Source organism: Nothobranchius furzeri, chromosome 12 (genome assembly GCF_043380555.1).
Source record: "Nothobranchius furzeri strain GRZ-AD chromosome 12, NfurGRZ-RIMD1, whole genome shotgun sequence".
NCBI classification, from domain to species: domain Eukaryota; kingdom Metazoa; phylum Chordata; class Actinopteri; order Cyprinodontiformes; family Nothobranchiidae; genus Nothobranchius; species Nothobranchius furzeri.
This window is the reverse complement of record NC_091752.1, coordinates 14,007,911-14,027,165: the sequence shown is the minus strand read 5'-3', so window position 1 is coordinate 14,027,165 and position 19,255 is coordinate 14,007,911. Positions and strand designations below refer to the sequence as shown.

Below are 19,255 nucleotides of genomic sequence, written 5' to 3'. Positions count from 1 at the left end.
TGCTGGAGCGCAGCGCATATTAAGCACTGCAACTTTCAGAAGCACTGCCCCAGGATATGAGTCCAGATGTCCAACTCAACCATTCGTTTCTAGATAAGTCCCCCTTGAAATCCTTTGCTCTCTTCCTTGGAGAGGGGCTCAGGGGGAAAGGGGGGTGACAGCAAGGGTATAACAATATTGTGACCTCACTGCTGGTAAGCAATCACTCCTGAGATGCTGACGCTCTGTGTAACCGATTCCACATTCTCATATTGCAACACTGGAACTAAAACCTGATTGAATCAAGGACTGTTTCTCATTTGCTTTAATCAGTCTCTAAAAGAACGTCCTCGATTGGTCTGGTCTATAGGGCCTTACATGGACAAGCACCATCATACGTCAGTGATCTTCTCAGTCCCTACACCCCCAGCAGGTCCATGAGCTCCAGCGACCAAAGCCTACTGGTTGTGCAGCACCAGGCTAAAGGTCAAAGGTGACAGATCATATGCTGCTGTGGCCCCCAGACTCTGGACCTCTCCCCAAGCTTGACTGAGATCAGTGGACTCCGTGGTCTCCTTTAAACTCACCTGTTCAGGTAAGGTGGGACCATCTCTTCATCACTGGTCTCTTTTCATTCTGCCGTTTCCACCAGTTCTTTTTCAGGATCCTGTGTTTACCTTTTATTTATTTTAATTATTCCTCTGCAATTTTAACTTGTCCCTTTCACACATTTTTAATAATAAAATAAAAAAGCTCGGTTGTGACGCGCTTTTGATTTTTTTCTTGAGGTGCTATTTAAAACAGTCTTAATATTTCTTCATTTTCTTAGCCAAGAAGTGCCACACACCTACCCTGATCCCACCTGTAAGAGGCGGTTCTGGTGCTCCTTCTTAACCATTGCCATGGAAACGCTGTTTGTGTCACTCAGGACCTTTAGGTTCAGATGTAAAATGGCATCACGTGTTGTTGGGTTCCGTTGAGCTTTAATAAAACAACCGATTTTTGTTTAGCTGCCTTTGACAGTATACTGGTGGACAAACACGCCACCTACTGGCCACCACGTTTCTCAGCCTAAATAAGAACAATTTAAAGTTATGTAGAATTTATTTCGGTTCCACAATCAAACAAAAAGAAGCAATTACAGAAATATGTACAAGCCTAGAAATCCCTTAAAACATCTGAGAAAACGTTCCAGAGTTCTCCTGCAGGAGATCGGAGAACAGATCTACGGTTTTTCACTCCCAGGTTCCCTTTGTCATACAAAAACGTTTCATCTTCCCCATTAAGACTTCAGGGCTGAGTGGGGTTGTCCCAACACTGTTGAGCTGGGCTGTGGAGGAGGATCAGCACCTGCTGGACATGATGCAAACCAACACTGGTCATTTTCCTCTTGACGTGTGGAAGGTCCAGAGAAGAAAGAGAATGTTGCAACAACGTTCTCCCTGTTGCTGACAGAGCTGAGATCTTCATCAACAGCCCAGACCGGGGCCAGGCCTTGCTTGACCTGCACATGGTTCAGTTCTACTCCAGAGAGTTGATGAAGCTGTCCAGGTTGTACTCCGTGTCGTACTGCTGCTGGTCCCACAGCTCTCCCAGACTGTCCAGAACAGACTTTATGGACGACTTCCCCGAGGTGGACGACGACTGCTCACCTTTCTCACACTTTTCCTCCTGAAAACAAAAGTAATAAATGAAAAAGTTTAGCTGAAAAAACTCCTACTCAGACAGGGAGAAGGATGACTCGTAAGCTAGAGGTTTGTTTGGAAACAGACTCTTGCTGTAACATTTATGAGTTTAAACTTGGACTCAACTATCACTGAGCTATACGAGGAACCACTGCAAGGATCTGTTAAAGCCGTTAAAATGGCAGCATCCCATTTACTGGAAGCCCTTTTACTGAACTAGCATGAAGAGCTGCAGAAGCAGCATGCAGCCCTTGTTGATGCACCTGAGCATGGGAGCCTAAGGCTCATCCCCCTCCAGTTGGCTCATGGGTCCGTAAACGGGACTATAAAAGTTATTTTCTGGTCCTCTTTGCCTTACACCCTGAATCACACATATGTGGTACTTCAGCTTAACTGAAAATAAATTATGTGTGAAGATTAGAAGCATTCTTTCCAGGAGTGATGCTAAAAAACGAGTTCATGCATTTTTTACCTAAGGAATAGATTATAAATGATAAATGACCCGCACTTGTATAGCGCCTCTCAGAGTAAGGACTCCAAAGCGTTTTCCACTACAGTGTATCATTCATCCATTCACACACACATTCACACACTGGTGGTGATGAGCTACATTGTGGCCACAGCTGCCCTGGAGCGCACTGACAAAGGCGAGGCTGCCGAGCACAGGCACCACCGGTCCCTCTAACCACCACCAGCAGGCAAGAGGTTTAAGTGTCTTGCCCAAGGACACAACAGCAGAATTCTTTGTCCGGAGCTGGGATCGAACCTGCAACCTTCCGATTACTGGACAACCCGCTCAACCTGCTGAGCTGCTACTGCCCCAGATTACTGTAATTCATTACAGTAGTCCAGTAATCACCTCAGGCAGAAGGAACTGGTGGGAACATTGGCCATCGGGAGAGATGGTTTGGGATTTTTCCAAAGACCCGACTAGGCAAGACCCGAGGGAAGGAGAGAAATCGGCAGACTGAAGAAGAGGTTTGAGCGGGTGTGCAGATCAGTGGGGCCCAGGCAGCAGGGGCATGAACCCAGTGTTAATTTTGTTGACAAAATATTTTCATCTTTTTTTTGGTCACGAAAATATATTTACAGGAGAAAATGAAACAAAAATTCAAAATAAAAGCTTGGAAAAAGCCGAAGACGGTAATTAAATTGATTGAAACTTTTAGTCAACGAATGAGAGACGAGATGAAAATCCACGATGATGAATATCTAATCAGAAGACAGGAAAGATGCATGACGCAAATAAAAGGACCAATCAACAAATTGAACAGGCAGGACTAGGTGAGAAGAGAACCAATCAGAGTCCGATTTAGTTAGAGGTGACGCTGGGCCTACCATAATAAAAAATCAACTTCTCCATGTTTGCTCAGAGATGTACGGAGTTCTCGGATGCGACCTGACTGCTCACACTGTACGTCTGGTAGCAACACGTCGGACCTAAAAATATGCTAAAAATAGCAGTTTTTACTCAACACGTCAGACTTTTTTGTCTTGCCTGTTCTTCAGGAGTGCTGCAGGAGGACACACAGGGATTTATGGGGGTTGGATGAGGAAAACGAAATAAAGTAAATCTGTGTTTTGTGATCAGTTTAATTTGACATGAACACGACAAACACGCTTTCTTGACAATCTTTGTGAGTAAAAAAAAACGTGTAGAAATAAAAACGAACAACGTGTGTTATTAGGGAAATAGCGGGCGAGTGGTGTTGATGCATGATTGCGCATGCGCCGTTAGCGGTTCTGGTACTTTTTGGGTCGCAGCCGCTCGCTGCACCGCTTCAACTGTGCAATCGTGAGCTCGCACGGAGTGCGATACCCTCACGAGGGACGAGCAAAATATCAAACACGCCAGAAGTCCGTGCGAGCTCACAATTGCACAGTTGAAGCGGTGCAGCGAGCGGCTGCGACCCAAAAAGTACCAGAACCGCTAACGGCGCATGCGCAATCATGCACACACGTTCGTTTTTGCGCAATGAGGAAGTGCACGTGCGCTCTGAACCAGGACTAGACCAGTAAAGTGAAGCATGCTTTTGGCTGTTTATAATTTTCACAATGTCTGGTTTGCACTGATGTGTTCCGAGTCCCGAGCCCGCACAGGTGTTTGACCGGTAAGTTTAATAACCCGGTGCGTCTTTTGTATGTGTTAAATACCAAAAAGGCACCCGTAACTGACAGCTTACAGGTCCTGTACTGTGCTTATTTTGGGGTGTTAACCATTTTATTGTGAGAAGTTTCTGGAAAAATGCATGCCCTCAAAGGAGGAAGTTTTACTTTTGAGTATTTCTGCATGCTAGTTTGAAAAATGCTTGTTGTGCAATTGCTAAAAAGAGCACCTTTGTAATTCCCAGCGTACTTTTTGTTTTTTATTAAACACGTAAGTGTTAAACATGTGAAGTGTTTTTTTTTTATTCAAATATTCTATGTTCTTAGCTGTGTGTGCTATATCTGATCAGTGGCGGTTAAGAGTTTGGACCCTGTGTATTAAATTACACTACTAGTTTTCCGTGCTCTATACAAAAGTAGGAAATTACTTCATTAGAAAAAATATATGTATTTTGTTGACTAAAATTGCTTATTTTTATTGACTACAATTACTTTTTATTTTCATCGACTAAAATGGGACTAAAACTAAAATAAATCTAATGACTAAAATAGGACTAAGACTAAAATAAATTTTTTGCCAAAAGACTAAGACTAAAATAAAATTAAAATTTCCTGTCATAATTAACACTGCATGAACCAAGTGGGAGAGGATCTCACAGTGGAGAATCACCTGGACAAAAATCATGCAGGCAGACTCCCATTGCGTCCGTTTCCTCATCCAGACAGTAAAATGGCGCTTACACATTAGCGTCGGCACAGTCCCAAAAGGTCCTGAATGGCATCGGAATTTAGTCTCAACAGAATAGAAAGAGTCAAGTTTAAAAGTTAAGAATTTTATTACTAACAAATTAACTGGACTGACTTTAAAACTAAATGTATAGTGTAACTAAAATGGATGGGAAGGTGAATGGATGACGTGTGATGTTAAATCAGAACCAACCTTTTACTCAAGTAAAAGTAAAAAGTATCGTAAGTAAAATGTACTCAAAGTAAAAGTTACTTAGCTACATTTAGTTACATTGGGTACATTTTTGTTGGCGTAAAGATGGTTACATCAGTGCAAAACCACAACACCAGTTCACAACACGCTCTTTTTAAACTTTGGAGTGAAATGTTAACTCCACGGAAAGTTTTTTAGGTATACAGTAAACACATAACACATAATCACATAAACACATAATCCTTCCATCAGTTTGATGGAAGGATTTGTGTCAGTGAGAACAGGACGTGCACATTGATTGGACGAGGTTTTTCTAGGCTTGTTTCAGTTGTGATTAAAATTATTCTTTATTTTGAAAAAAGATGCCATCAGTATGTGAGGTATCTCATTGTTCTCATGACAAAACTCTAACATGAGACTGTGCTCTAACCGTCACATAACAAGCCTAATGCAGTCAAACATTTCAGATGGACCGTATGACAGCTGCTAACGTTGGCCCTGCCCTACTTTACCTCTACATTACAGTTCCTTTATCCATGTCCATCCTAGAGCTCCTCTCTGACCTTCATGCTTATTTAGAGCAGCTGATTTTTAAAGTTAGCAGAGTTCATCCTTGGTAGTGGGTTCACTCACTCATTTAACCCTTCACCACTGAAATCAGTTTGTTCATTCCAATCCTCCTAAATAATCCTCCAATCATCCAACTGGAATCCTTAAGGGTCCCGTAACGTCCATCCTCTCAGAACAGGCCTTGGGAGCCCAGGTGTTACTAGAACTAACGGTGTCTCCTCACCAGCGTGAGCCTCCAAACTGTGAAGGTTGGTCTCCAAACATGAACTTTAAATTCATGCATTCATCTCCTCTTGTAACACTTTAACATTTTTTTAAAAGGCTTGTATCATGATATGTTACACCTCCCAGACCAAAGATAGCTACAATATAAGATACAATATTATCATAAACACTGTAGAGACGTCATTATTTATGAAATATGTTATTTTCCTGAGCCATTATTTCAGCCAAGAAATAGAATGCATGGATTTGATGAAACACGCTGTCTCATGCAGTCCTATATGTGTAAAACACACACACACACACACACACACACACACACACACACACACACACACACACACACACACACACACACACACACACACCATGACTAATTTAACTACACTGGACTGCTTTTGTAATAATTTAATCTCTTATTCTGGACTAAAATAAATAAACAAGCTAAATCATCACATATCTGTGGCATCAAGAAGCATCTTCTGAGTTCAAACACAGGGATGGAGCACAATGTCTACACCTGAACAGTATCAGGATGTTTTAACTCACAGAGGCCTGCAGGTCTTCTGTTTTATGAGCAAAGTGCTGAGAATCCGCTGGTTATGAGCGCTAAACGTTATTTTGCCGCTGCCGTGCGGAGCGGTAGAGAAACACACTTCAAGCACGGAACCGAGTCCGGCTACCGAACCGAGCAGAATTCTTATGACGTCACACCGGTGCGCGAAGGTGCGGGTTCCAACCCACAGGAGAGGAGGGAGAGAGGAGGTTAACAGCGAGTGGATCACAGGGACTGAATTGATGTTTTAGAGCAAAAGTGTAAATGGCCTGTATTTGATATAGCGCCTTCTAGAGTCCTAGAACCCCCCAAGGCGCTTTACAACACAATCAGTCATTCACCCATTCACACACTGGTGGGGATGAGCTACAATGTAGCCACAGCTGCCCTGGGGCACACTGACAGAGGCGAGGCTGCCGAGCACTGACGTCAACGGTCCCTCTAACCACCACCAGCAGGCAACGTGGGTTAAGTGTCTTGCCCAAGGACACAACGACAGCGACAGACTGAGTGGGACTCGAACCAGCAACCTTCCGATTACGGGGCGAGCACTTAACTCCTGTGCCACCGTCGCCACACTCACACCCCCCACGGTTTAGACGCCGTGCTCATGCAGGTGTCTCTCTGTTCCGACGCTGCTACATGCAATATCTTTAATTTATTAAGCCTATAATTTATTTTTACTCAGTAACGGACATGATTTAAAATGTAGCAAATTACAATTCTTTTTTAAAAACTTACTCAAGTAAAAGTAAAAGTACAGCTTTTAAAAACGACTTAAAAAGTATAAATATACAAAAAAGCTACTCAATTACAGCAAAGTGAGTAAATGTAATCCGTTACTTTCCTCCTCTGGTTATATCTCAGGCAGACTAGTCTTGAGTAAAGAAGGGAAGAATAAGTCATTCCGTTCCGTTACACAGTTAATGAGATATACTCGATTCACTTTTGGCATGTGACGACCCTCGTCCCCTCGGTCCGTCCTCTCATCCTAGCCTGAGCCTTTTGTCCCCGCTGCACGGGATCCAGCACCAGGGACAGCGCCAGGAGCGGCCAGCTCACACTCTCCAGCGCTCCAGTGCCCTTTCAGGACCTCGGAGAGAGGCACGCCAGCAGAGACAGCAGCTGATCTTCATCAGCGATCAAGCAGCTCCCAGCTCTTTAAAAGGAGGAACGCAGCAGACATCGAGGAGATCCTGGAGTAGCCAGAGATTCTCCTTTAGCTCACGGACACTTTAGCGACCGTTACCAGTCGGGTTTAAGGCTGTTTACACCGTTCCTGCTGGGTTTAAGGTTGTTGATAGAGATCCTGGAGTAGCCTGAGATCCTCCCTCGCTCATTTGTGTTTAGGTTTAGCCTGGGTACCTTCTGAGTGTGTTTTCACACACCTTGTTAAGGGTTAAGCCTTCGTGGTGTTTTTCTTTTTATCCCCATAGGACTTTTGAGCCGGGGATATTTTGCGTTTTGGCAGAAAGCCTTTTTCATAAGCAGTGAGACTGCTTATGTTTTAGTTTATTATTACTAAGCCTTATTTTATGCCGTTTACCCACGGACACCTTATGTTAATAAATCCTTTTGTTTTTACTCTAACCTCCTCGTCCTTTATCCTCACACACACCTTTACGCCTATTTTCTTGTGTTAGTCCCCTCATCATCCTAGACCTGCAGAGAGGGGGCGTAACATGGCACGTCTTTTTCAAGAAAATCTCTGAAAAATAGCTTTGGGTTCAAGAGGTTAACAGGGACATTTTACTGGGAAAGTACCAAATTTTTGCCCAGAAAAAAGACATTTAGTACTATTAGGATTAACTATTAGTGGTGATTAACTTACTGCTTCAGCAGCACCCAGCTTGCTGTGTCACTCTACCTGCTGCCGCTCAGCTCTGGGAGCAGCAAAACGATCCAACAGGCTTGTTTGGGACGTAACAATTAGAGGAATAGGAGAGGGGATCATGATCTTTGGATGATTAACAAAGCATTGTTTAGTGGTTTAGATTTTGATCGATTGTGTCCTGGGACATAAAGTTATGCTGTCCCCTCCAGGATTTCCGCCTATGACCGTAGGTCTCTGTCTGGGGCTTGAAAGTTGATATTTATTTTCACAAAGCAAAATTCTCATCAAATTTACATCGATCACATGGGTGACCCCAATCACTAGAAAGTTTTGGAAATCCACCAAAACTGGAAAATTTACATCCCTGCTGAAGAGTATTTATGTCCCACGGTCCGCAATACGCCAACAGGCAGCAGAGCTTGAGGAGCTTTTCTGGGTTAACCCTAGCACGTTAGGAAAAATCCAAACACTACATTGAAATTCAAGATTTTCCAGGATTTGAAGCACCTGTGGGAAGCTCACCTTGTCGAGAGTGAAGAGGTTGAGCAGCTGGTCTGTGCCCATGCTCTGCAGGCTGGTGTTCTCCTGGTTAATGACAGTGTTAGCGATGCTCATCTTGAACTTCTGCAGCCCCATGATCTTCTCCTCCAACGTTCCTCGTGTGATCAGCCTGTAGACATTCACCACTCGTTTCTGCAAACAGGTTAAGGAGCAACGCGAGCCACAGGTCAGCATCATCAACAGTTTGCATCATTCATCCCAACTAAATCAGCTGGGTTATATAATTCACCTGCCCTATCCTGTGAGCCCGATCCATAGCCTGCAGGTCTCTCATGGGGTTCCAATCATGCTCTACAAACACCACGGTGTCAGCTCCTGTGAGGTTCAAGCCTAGACCTCCAACGTGGGTGGTGAGCAGCAGCACATCGATGGAGGGATCATTATTAAACCTGAGGTAGTAAAGATGAGATCATGACATCAGGCACAGCAGGTTTTGCTAGGTGACTATAAAGATCCATCTTCTGACCTGGAGACGATGGAGTGGCGCTGTCCAGCTGGAACACTGCCATCTAGTCTCAGGTAAGTTACTGTAGGCAGTTTGGGTTTGAGCAGATCATGCTCCACGATATCCAACATACTTTTCAGCTGACAGAAGATGAGCACGCGGTGCTGGGCCACGACTGCCTCGGTGGTCCCCTCTGGTCCTCCACCATTTCCAAGACCACAATCCAACAGCAGCTGGAGAACAAGGATGAGTAAGAACCCCAAAACGTATCACAACAGTGGTCAGCACCGCTTGTTTTTATAATAATACATTTTATTTCAGGCACCTTTCTTACACCCACGGTCACAGTACACTGAAGAATTCACCATGAACTACACCAGTAAAACACAATGAAACCAACAAATTAAAAACAACCAGCATAACACAACCACTGGGTCACAGTCACACTTTTTCAAAAAATATTAAGTTTGGCCCGCAACTTTGTCCCAGATTTTCATTTCGGCCCAGTGTAAATTTGAGTTTGACACCCCTGGGCTAGAGAGAAGCTGCCAGCCTTCCCCAGAGCCAAATTTGTACCCACGAGAAGCACCTCAGTTTTCTTAGGGTAAAGTTGGAGGAGGTTTTTGAAAAGCCAGGACCTGATTTCTGTCAAACATTCATTGATGGGGAGGTGGAAGAGAATCAGACGGAGAGATAGAAACATAGAGCTGGGTATCATCAGTGTAAAAATGAATCTTAGTTGAATTTCCTAAAGATGGCCCCTAGGGGAAGCAGATAAGACTATGAAAAGAAGAGGGACGAGTACAGAACCTTGAAGAACCCCAGTAGACACTACAGATGGAGACGAGGTAAAAGTCTAGATTTGAATGGAGTTAGTCCTATCAGATAGATATGAGTGAAACCACTGAAGCAACGTGCCAGATACCCCTAGGAATGCTAACCTGGCCAACAGGATGGAGTGAGAGCAGGGGTGGACATTAACTTCACAACCAACCGGCCAGCCGGGCCAGTAACTCTGAATATTTACCGGCCCTGCCAAGAATCTACCGGCCCCGCTGGTCAGCTGCCAAAACGAGTCAAAATAACAACTGAACCGTTTTAAATGTAATAAACCTTTATTTTGTACACGTTCACAAACATAATAACGTATTCAAGTTTGAATTTGTTTGTTCCCTCAACAAAACACGATTTTGTCGTTGCATACTTCCAGCATACAACGCAGTACATCACCAACTCCGCTTTGCTGTACTCGAGCCATTGGCTGTGTTCGAGATGAGCCATTTCTGCGCAGATTAGACCAGCGGTGATCGGCGAGCAGTGCATGCCGGTTAGATTTGATTCCGACTTGACGCCGACTTGCTCTGACGTCAAGCATACGTAGACAACGATAACCTTGTGAGATCAAGGCGGCCGCAGATTTTGGAGCAAGGCGCTGCAGTTTCTCTCCCTCGGCTGCAAAACCTAGAGGATGACGGGAAACGCCTGGCTCTCACCTGATCTAAGATCTGATTGGTTCATATTTTGATCCAAACATCCGGTGGTAGAACATGAAATGTTAGTTGGTCACATGTATTCTGTAAATCACGTTACGTTGATTATGACAACTATATAGGCCATAAAGAGAAATGTGTTTTGTTTTCTTTTGTCACGTTTCCTATGAGCACACTGAAGCTACAGCTGATTACCTTTACTTATTATTACAGTCATGTTTTCATATACAATATATGATATCCACAAGCACGTGAGGATGTGTTTCAGCTGCTAACAGGCACCAGAATTACAATTGAACACGTGTGAATGCTTCAGCCACCGTCACCCCCGAGCTACACATGCAGGGAAATCCAAGAGATTCAACTGGCAGACACAACTGGTTCACACCATAGTCTTTCTCTCTCTCTCTCTCTCTCGCTCGCGTAGAGGAAAAGAGCTGAGAAAAGATAGAGAGGAAATGGAGGACACCAAGTAGTTAAAAGAAAAACTACAGCTGAGCCGAGGCACGCCTCGAATGGGGCGCGTCTGATCTGAACTGAGGAGTGGCGAGCAGCGGCCGAATTTCGTGAGCAATTCGCTTCTCGGCGCTTCCGCGGCCGGTGTGTCCCCGGCGTTAAACGCCGGCTTTCAGCCACTCCCCGCTGCTTCCGTCTGCTCTCGTCTGTTTTCCAGGCGAGGTGCAGCTCAACTCGAACACGGCCATTCTCTGCGCCTCCCGTCTTCTTTAAACCGCCAAGAAACATTCCACCTACGCACACGCTTCTCTGCTTCATACCGTTTCAAACTGTCTCGCTTCTCCTCACCAGTTTTAAAGCGTTTTGCCGGAGATTTAATCAAGAAATCCCATCCCTGTGGTGGCGCGATCTTCCTGCGTGCTTGTGTGTTTCTAGCATGGTTCCACTTCGTGTTTAATAGTGAACTTATAGTTCACGTGACTATAACTAGAATCGTGCAGTACGTGGCTAGAGGCGCGCAGGTTCACGCACGCGAAACGAAAACGGCGGCTTCGTACAGGGCGCGGCCATGATGTAGGTGAAAGCCGGTGTGTAAATGACAAATAAGGCTTGGGCGCCACCCGGGCGGTAAGTCGTCAAGTATTTACCGCCCGACGAGAAAATTTAGCGCCATTGGTGCTCGGGCGCTTTAAAGATCCACCCCTGGAGAGACTGTGTCAAATGCAGCACTCAGAATGAAATGGCTCGATTAGGTCAATGTTAGCTAAATGTATACAAAGCTGTGAAACTACAGTTTTCTCCAGCTGCCTCATTTATCAAACGTACTTACACACAGATTTGTGTGTATTTCATGCGTAGGAACTATTCTACGCATTGTGTGGTATTTATCATTTTGTACTTGTGCGTAGAAACGTTCCTAAACGTAAGAACTGCTCTGACCGTGCGTACGGACAGCATCTAGTGGCAGAACAAAGAAGTGCAATACCAAATGTCTCAGTCATCCAAACGTGTTACTCATCCACAAATTTTATTCATTCAGTATGTAGTTTTGTCAGTGGGAAAAATGGATTTTTCGCATAATTGGAGCTAAAAATCAATATAAGACACCTGTGACCAATGGAAATCTGACATGATATCATGGCTGTTCTGTGTTATTGGAGGATTTACCAGAATGTGCTCTCTGGAGGGAACAAGTTCTCCGTGAGCGTAATGATCTCAAAGGAAATCCTTCTGCTGTGCTGGGATTTGGGACCCTTTGTAGAGCAACAGATAAACCTCACAAATCCAATTCCTGTTCATGTTTTATTTCACAACTATGAGAACCTCCCAGAACCTCCTCTGCTCCCAGATCATACACGCAACCAGAGAATGACAGCTCAGAAGAGGCTGAGGGTGCACTCTCAGACAACATGTCCATGTAAAACTTACTCCACACAGAACGACTCCTAACAATCCGTTACTCTACGATTGCTCAGATTCGATTTTTATTTATTTCTGACAGGAACCTCTCCTCTGTCCCAGCCGCGAGGTATTCTTCAAGCTTCTCCGTGTCTGCCGCTAGTTATCCTCGGCCCTATGTTTTTGAGGGCGCAATGGCGGCGGTGTAGACGACAGTGGCGTCCTGATCAATCACAAGCTTGCATTGTCCGTCTTGACTGACAGATGTTTAGAAAAGAGAGCTCGACTCAGTCTGTCCTTGCGGAGCTCTCCAGCAGGCCCGCAAGGACGTTGTGTGTCTCCGCACTGACGCAGACGGAGAAGCATGAATCAGGCTTTACAGGATGGCTGATAGGCTGACATAATTTTTCATGAGATCCACCCACGTACCTTTGCGATCGACCGGTAGATCGCGATCGACGTAATGAGCACCCCTGCTTAATGTGTTATTGTGTCCTTTCTGGTAAACACTTTTGATTTACCTTTTTAAATACACAGTACACACCCTTCTTGTCACACTAGGTTACCTAGACGACCTAGATCATAACAACTGGCCAGATCCAAATCCTCTGGTTTTGGATCAGTAGGGCAGAACCGTTACCTGTTTAAGGGCGGAGAGTTTGGGCGCGTGCTGGATGTCGCGTAAGCTGGAGTTCTGAGCAGTCAGCTGCTCGGTGATCCGTTTGAACTCAGGATGCTGAGGAGTCAGAACCAAGCTGGGGTGGTTACAGAGTTTCCTCAGGTACTGCAGAGCCTGGAAGAGCACAGATGAGAGCATTAATGAACACCCCCAGCTCAGCAAAATAATACATGTGTACTGAATGACTGAAAAGGTAATTGCAAGTCTGTGTGGAGCCAAAACTCAAACCTTTATATCTGTGCAAGTTTTACTTCAGTTATTTATGGCTGTAAACATCATCATCATAATCACCATGATGATCCATCATCATGACCCTATTGGTGGCGAGTTGGCTACCAGGATGCCGGTCAGACCCGGCAGGCCCAAACATATTGTTAGGGTCTGCTGGGAATGTCTGACGGAGTCTCCTGTCAGTAGGCGCTTTAATTCCCACCTTCGACAGAACTTCTAAAATGTTCTGAGGGAGGCGGGGGACACCGAGTCTGAATGGGCCCTGTTCCCTGCCTCTATTGTTGAGGCGACCAACCAGAGCTGTGGCCGCAGGGTCATCAGAATCTGTCGTAGCGGCAACCCCAGCTGTGAAACTGAAGAAAGAGTCCTATCAAGTCATTTTGGCCTGTGGGACTACAGAGGCAGCCGACAGGTACCGGCAGTACAAGTGGAATGCAGCTCGAGTGGTCGCGGAGGAAAAAATCCGGGCATGGGAGGAGTTTGGTGAGACCATGGAGCAAGACTTCCGTAAGGCTCGGAGGAGATTCTGGTCCACCATCCAGTGCCTTAGGAGGGGAAAGCAGTGCGCTACCAACAAGATTCATAGCGGGGACTGTGTGCTGCTGACTCGGGACGATGTGGATCGGTGGGCAGAATACTTCAAAGTTTGAATATTTTCTCAATTCTACCGGCACGTCTTCCAGTGAGGAAGCAGGGTCTCAGGACTTTGAGTTGGGCTCTCCAATCTCTGGTGCCGAGGTCACTGAGGTCGTCGAAAAGCTCTTTGGTGGCAAGGCCCAGGGAGTGGATGATATCCGCCTGAGTTCCTTAAGGCTCTGGATGTTGTAGGGCTGGGTTGGCTGACACGGCTCTGCAATATCGCATGGACATTGGGGGTGGTTCCACTGGACTGGCAGACCGGGGTGGTGGTTCCCTTATTTAAAAAGGTGGACCGCAGGGTGTGTTCCAACTACAGGGGGATCACACTTCTGAGCCTCCCTGGTAAGGTCTTTTCAGGGGTTCTGGAGAGGAGGGTCCATCGGATTGTTGAACATCAGATTCAGGAGGATCAATGTGGTTTTCGTCCTGGCTGTGGAACACTGGACCAGCTCAATACCCTTAGAGGGGTCCTTGAGGGCGTGTGGGAATTTGCCCAACCAATCTACATGTGTTTGTAGATTTGGAGAAGGCGTCTGACCGTATCCCTTGGGAGGCCCTGTGGGGATACTCCGGGAGAATGGGGGTACCAGGCCCTATGATACAGGCTGTTAGGCCCCTGTACGACTGGTGTCAGATAGAGGCGGGAAAAATGATCGATTCCAAGATGCATCGCGATTCAGCCGTGCATGATTCCGCATCGATGCAGCAATGTGACATGAGATTTTCTCCCTATGTCTATGTCGGGGGTCGGTAACCCGCGGCTCTGGAGCCGCATGCGGCTCTTCATACATCTGATGTGGCTCTCTGTGCTTGTAAAATAATGAATAAAATGCTTTATATTTTACTGCATTAATTTTTCATCTGTATGCCAATTCTAAATGTAAAGATTGTCTGCGTAAACCTGAACAGGTCCAACCCGGTCTTACTGTGACCGGGTTGACGGGTCACGCTTGTGTGTAATCATAGGCGCTTTCTGAGCTGACGAGGATGTGAGATTCTGGGATTCTCCTCAGACAGGTTCCTGGATGTGTCGCCACATTGGAGACAGGAACAAGCGCTATTCAGCCAAAGTTTCATAATCAGGGAACATATTCTAGGTGACAAGTCTCGCTTCAGTCGGAGGAATCTTCCTGCATGCACTCTGGTTCTGCGACGCGCTCCAAGCCCCTCTCCACATCTTCAGCTTGCTGTGCACCGTACGCGCTGACAGCGAGCTGCGCTGAGCAGTGTCCAGCTCAGATGTTCAGATGGGAATCTTTTCTTGAGTGATTTAGCTACATCTGCGATGTGCAAAACGAATAAATTGTCAGTTCGTCTGCATGCGTCGGGGTCTTTCTATTCTTTCTCCGTCAAAATAAATAGTCAAAAACGGGAACTATCCGGTCAACACAACACAAGCCCTGCTTTTAACTGTTCTGTTTTCTTGTGAAAATTGTTGGAAAGAGATCAAATTTAACTTGATTAACACCAGAGCCAGGCGCACTGCACCGTTATCTCCGTCACTGTAAATGAGGGAAAACAAAATGATCGGATCCTTTTCTGACCTTCCCCACCTACAAAGTTTAATTACAACAATCAAACGTGACAGAGTCTGGATTTGTATTCTGAACAGTCTAAACATGTTTTAAAAAGAAACGTATGACAAAAGTGGCACCTGCTCAGTAAAACCACCAACAGGGTGAAAAATATCTAAATATTGTAGGCAGAGACGGGCTACAACTTCTGGATCCACTTTATATGAATAGTTTTATTGATTATCTTCTTATGAAAGATAACTTTGACGTACACGAGCGACCGGTACTGGCTGCTGTCACCTGTTGTGGGCAGCTCTCTGCTGTCTGAGGGTAGGCCCCGCCCACAACGCCACGGCTGCTGTGGCTCCCAGTGTTTTCTTTACTGTGGGAAACGGGTAATAATGGCTCTTTGATGGGAACAGGCTGCCGACCCCTGGTCTATGTCTATGCGAGGACAATAAAGTTTTGAGGTGTTACAATTACTTCTGGGGGCAGAGTTGCAATGACATGCGCACTGCGTTGCCCTAGCGCATATTTAAAACAGAAAAGGCAGACAGGGATACAGGGCCAACATTACCAGTAATCAAAGATGTACCCGTTACATTTAAATCGGATGTCTGGGCTAATTTCTGTTTTGGGATCCTGGATGTGAAAGAATCACTTAACACAGTATTTGTTTACTATTTTTAAGTTCAGTAATATTCTATCTTAAAGCTGCTCTACTGAAAACCTTATTTCTTATATTATTTAAGTAATTATAGGCAGCACACTTTAAACATTATTGCTCACTATAGTGAATAGATGAATGTTTTGTTTTTCAGGGATTTCGAAATCAAAAAGAAATTGAAAACTATTCTACTGCTTTTATAAAGTAATGAAAATTTGTGTGTGAAGAATCGTGATGCATTTCAGACTCAAATCGAATCTTTAGGCAGATAATCGGAATCAGATCGAACCGTGAGGAAGTTAGAGATGCACGCCACTAGTGTCAGAGCTTGGTCCGTATTGCCGGCAGCAAGTCGGGCTCGTTCCCAGTCAGAGTTGGACTCTGCCAAGGCTGCCCTTTGTCACCGATTCTGTTCAGAACTTTTATGGACAGGATTTCTAGGTGCAGCCAAGGTGTTGAGGGCATCGGTTTTGGTGGCCTGAGGATCGGGTCTCTTGCAGATGATGTAGTCGATGTACCGGTCGATCTACATTTCTACCCTCACCTACGGTCATGAGCTTTGGGTAGTGACCGAAAGAATCTCCCTTAGAAATAGGGTGAGAAGCTCGATCATCCAGGAGGGGTTGCGAGTAGACCTGCTACTTCTCTACATCGAGAGGAGTCAGTTAAGGTGGCTTGGGCATTACGTCAGGATGCCTCCTGGATGCCTCCCTGATGAGGTTTTCTGGGAACATCCAAATGGGAGGAGACCCACGACACATTGGACATGAACATGCTACCCTTTAACTTTAGCATTAGCTTACCTGGATGTGGATTAATGTGAGTTTTCCATGCTCAGCTGACCGTTTTTTGTTTGTTTGTTTGGACCTTCTTTCTGGCAGTCCGCCCAGTGAGAGAGAGTAGAAAGCTGTGTGCTTCATATCAGTTTCCAAAAACAAATAATGCTCATGGCAGTCTCTGTTTACTAACAAAAGAAAACACCACAGACCCCTCTGCACATCATTAGCCCCACCCACATGCTCGGAGACATTCGCGTTACATAGACCATGTCAGGGGTGGGCCAATGCTACCAAGACCAGACCAGGCCAAGCCAGATGTGAAAACGCCATTACAGGAAGCATAACTCAAGTACCTGAAATACGTGGCCTGTGGATTTCAGTTTGGGCTTCTCCTCCTCCTCGTTAGAAGCATGAGAGATGCTGTCCTCCACATTGGCCTTTGCTCTAGACTTTGCAAAGTCTTCATAAAGCTGAATCTGGAAACAGTGAATTAGAATCCCAGATTATTGATCGAATTATATAAGGAAACACAAAACTCATACAGATGTTTGTGTTTTAGCTTTCTGAGCACTAGATCTAGAGGGTTCTAGTGAATGTAGTCTTGATATTTATCATTGGTTGTTTATATATTTTATTGCAATCAGTTTCTGATCAATGTTCCTGCTTCTGAGTACTTAAAGACTGTTTTAAGTCTGTTCTGATTGCTTGTACATATTATAAATGAGAACAGTCCTTTGTCTTCATGTCTAACTGTTTTATCTTATTTTTTACCTTGTATGTTTTTTTTATCTTATTTGGGGTTTTTTTAGCCTCTATTTGTATAGCACCTTAGAGTTCTACAACCCCCCAAGGCACTTCACAATTAGTCATTTATGTTTATGTGCTTAGCAGACGCTTTTTCCCAAAGCGACTTACAATTTTTATTTTTATGTATTTTTTTTTAACCTATAGGGCATGTTGTGATCTGTGGGGGAAACCGGAGTACCCGGAGAAAACCCACGCATGCATGGGGAGAACACGCAACTCCACGCAGAAAGGCGAGTTTTGAACCTGCGACCTTCGTGCTGCGAGGCAACAGTGCTAACCACTGCGCCACCATGCAGCCCACATTCACTCGCTGGTGGGATGAGCTACATTGCAGCCACCGCTGCCGAGCACTGGCGGCACTGGTCCCTCCAACCACCACCAGCAGGCAAAGCAGTTTAAGTGTCTTGCCCAAGGACACAACAGCAGAATTCTGTGGTCGGATCTGCAGAGGTCACCACTAGCCACTAGGGTGTGCTGCGATCAAGCCTCGAGGGAAAAAGGTGTATTCAGGGATGTGCCTGAAGTCACGTACAGGTGACTATCCCTCACTGTACATACTGCTGCTTCTCATTTGGATTGCTGCTGCTCAACCATCACACTGCTGCATATCCATGCTACTGTTCGACTTGTATCTGTAAGTCTTTATCTATTTTATCGCATTGCTTAGCTTTGGTCTTCAGCCCATGCTGCTGCTTCACGCTGCCGTTAGCTTCTGCTCACTCAGCTTTGTATGTCGCCGCAGGGCTCCTTCATCCTCGTCAATAAAACCATTCGACATCGAGGAGTGTACCTGCAACCCTCTGATTACTGGATAACCTGCTCTACCTCCTGAGCTACTGCTGTTGTTCTTTGTTGTAAAGCTAACTATGTGTCTGTTGCTGCTGCCTCTTGGCCAGATCGTCATTAGAAAATGAGAATGAGTTCTCTATCCACTCATCTGGATAAATTATGGTTAAATAAAGAAATTAATAAAATAAATTTGCAGGCTTCTTGGGCAGCAGTAGCTCAGGAGGTAGAGCAGGATGTCCAGTAACCAGAGGGTTGCAGGTTCGATCCTGGCTGAGAATGCTGCTGTTATGTCCTTGGGCAAGACACTTAACCCACCTTGCCTGCTGGTGGTGGTTGTCGAAAGGACCGGTGGCACCTCTGTCAGTACTCCACAGGGCAGCTGTAGCTACATCATAGCTCATCACCATCAGCGTGTGAATGACTGATTGTGTTAAGTGCCTTGGGGGGTTGTAGAACCCCAAGAAGGCGCTATAAAAATACAGACCATTAGCTTTTTTTAAAAGAAAAAGTAAATAAGAACATGTTTCAAGTTTGCTAAGAAAAATCTAAACTATACCATTAAAACTGAGATTTTGTTCTTATCTAAACTATAACAGATGACACAAAATTCACTTAATTCTAGGTTAAAATAGCAAAAAAATTGCCAACGTAGGACTGCTGGTGTGTAAGTGTGGGGGTAATACTGAAATGAGATCATGGACAAAAGCAGCTGATGCAATCTGAACGGAGTCGTTTTAGGGACCGTTTTAAATGCAGCACACTCTGATCCTGACCACTTCCTGTTCCGGGCCTACTGTAAATGTGCTGAAGTAAGGTTTTCTTCATTATTTCACTTTGATGTTACGCTTCTGCAACGATGAACTAATGCAAATAAAAATTTAAGGTGTTCACGTTTCTCATTTTTTAAA

General features: G+C 45.0%; 1 protein-coding gene across 1 annotated transcript in view; it reads right to left on the bottom strand.

Annotated features, from left to right (window-relative positions):
- Positions 1 to 1,064: 1,064 nt before the first annotated feature.
- Positions 1,065 to 19,255, bottom strand: part of btaf1 (BTAF1 RNA polymerase II, B-TFIID transcription factor-associated) — a 122,178-nt gene continuing 103,987 nt past the window's right edge. Inside the window, exons 33-38 of the mRNA XM_054738604.2 lie at positions 17,105 to 17,227; positions 12,883 to 13,035; positions 8,920 to 9,131; positions 8,683 to 8,842; positions 8,415 to 8,585; positions 1,065 to 1,650 (exon numbers count right to left, since the gene is read on the bottom strand). Of these exons, the coding sequence (XP_054594579.2) occupies positions 1,501 to 1,650; positions 8,415 to 8,585; positions 8,683 to 8,842; positions 8,920 to 9,131; positions 12,883 to 13,035; positions 17,105 to 17,227 (969 nt within the window). The 3' untranslated portion in view covers positions 1,065 to 1,500. The remainder of the gene's footprint in view (positions 1,651 to 8,414; positions 8,586 to 8,682; positions 8,843 to 8,919; positions 9,132 to 12,882; positions 13,036 to 17,104; positions 17,228 to 19,255) is intronic.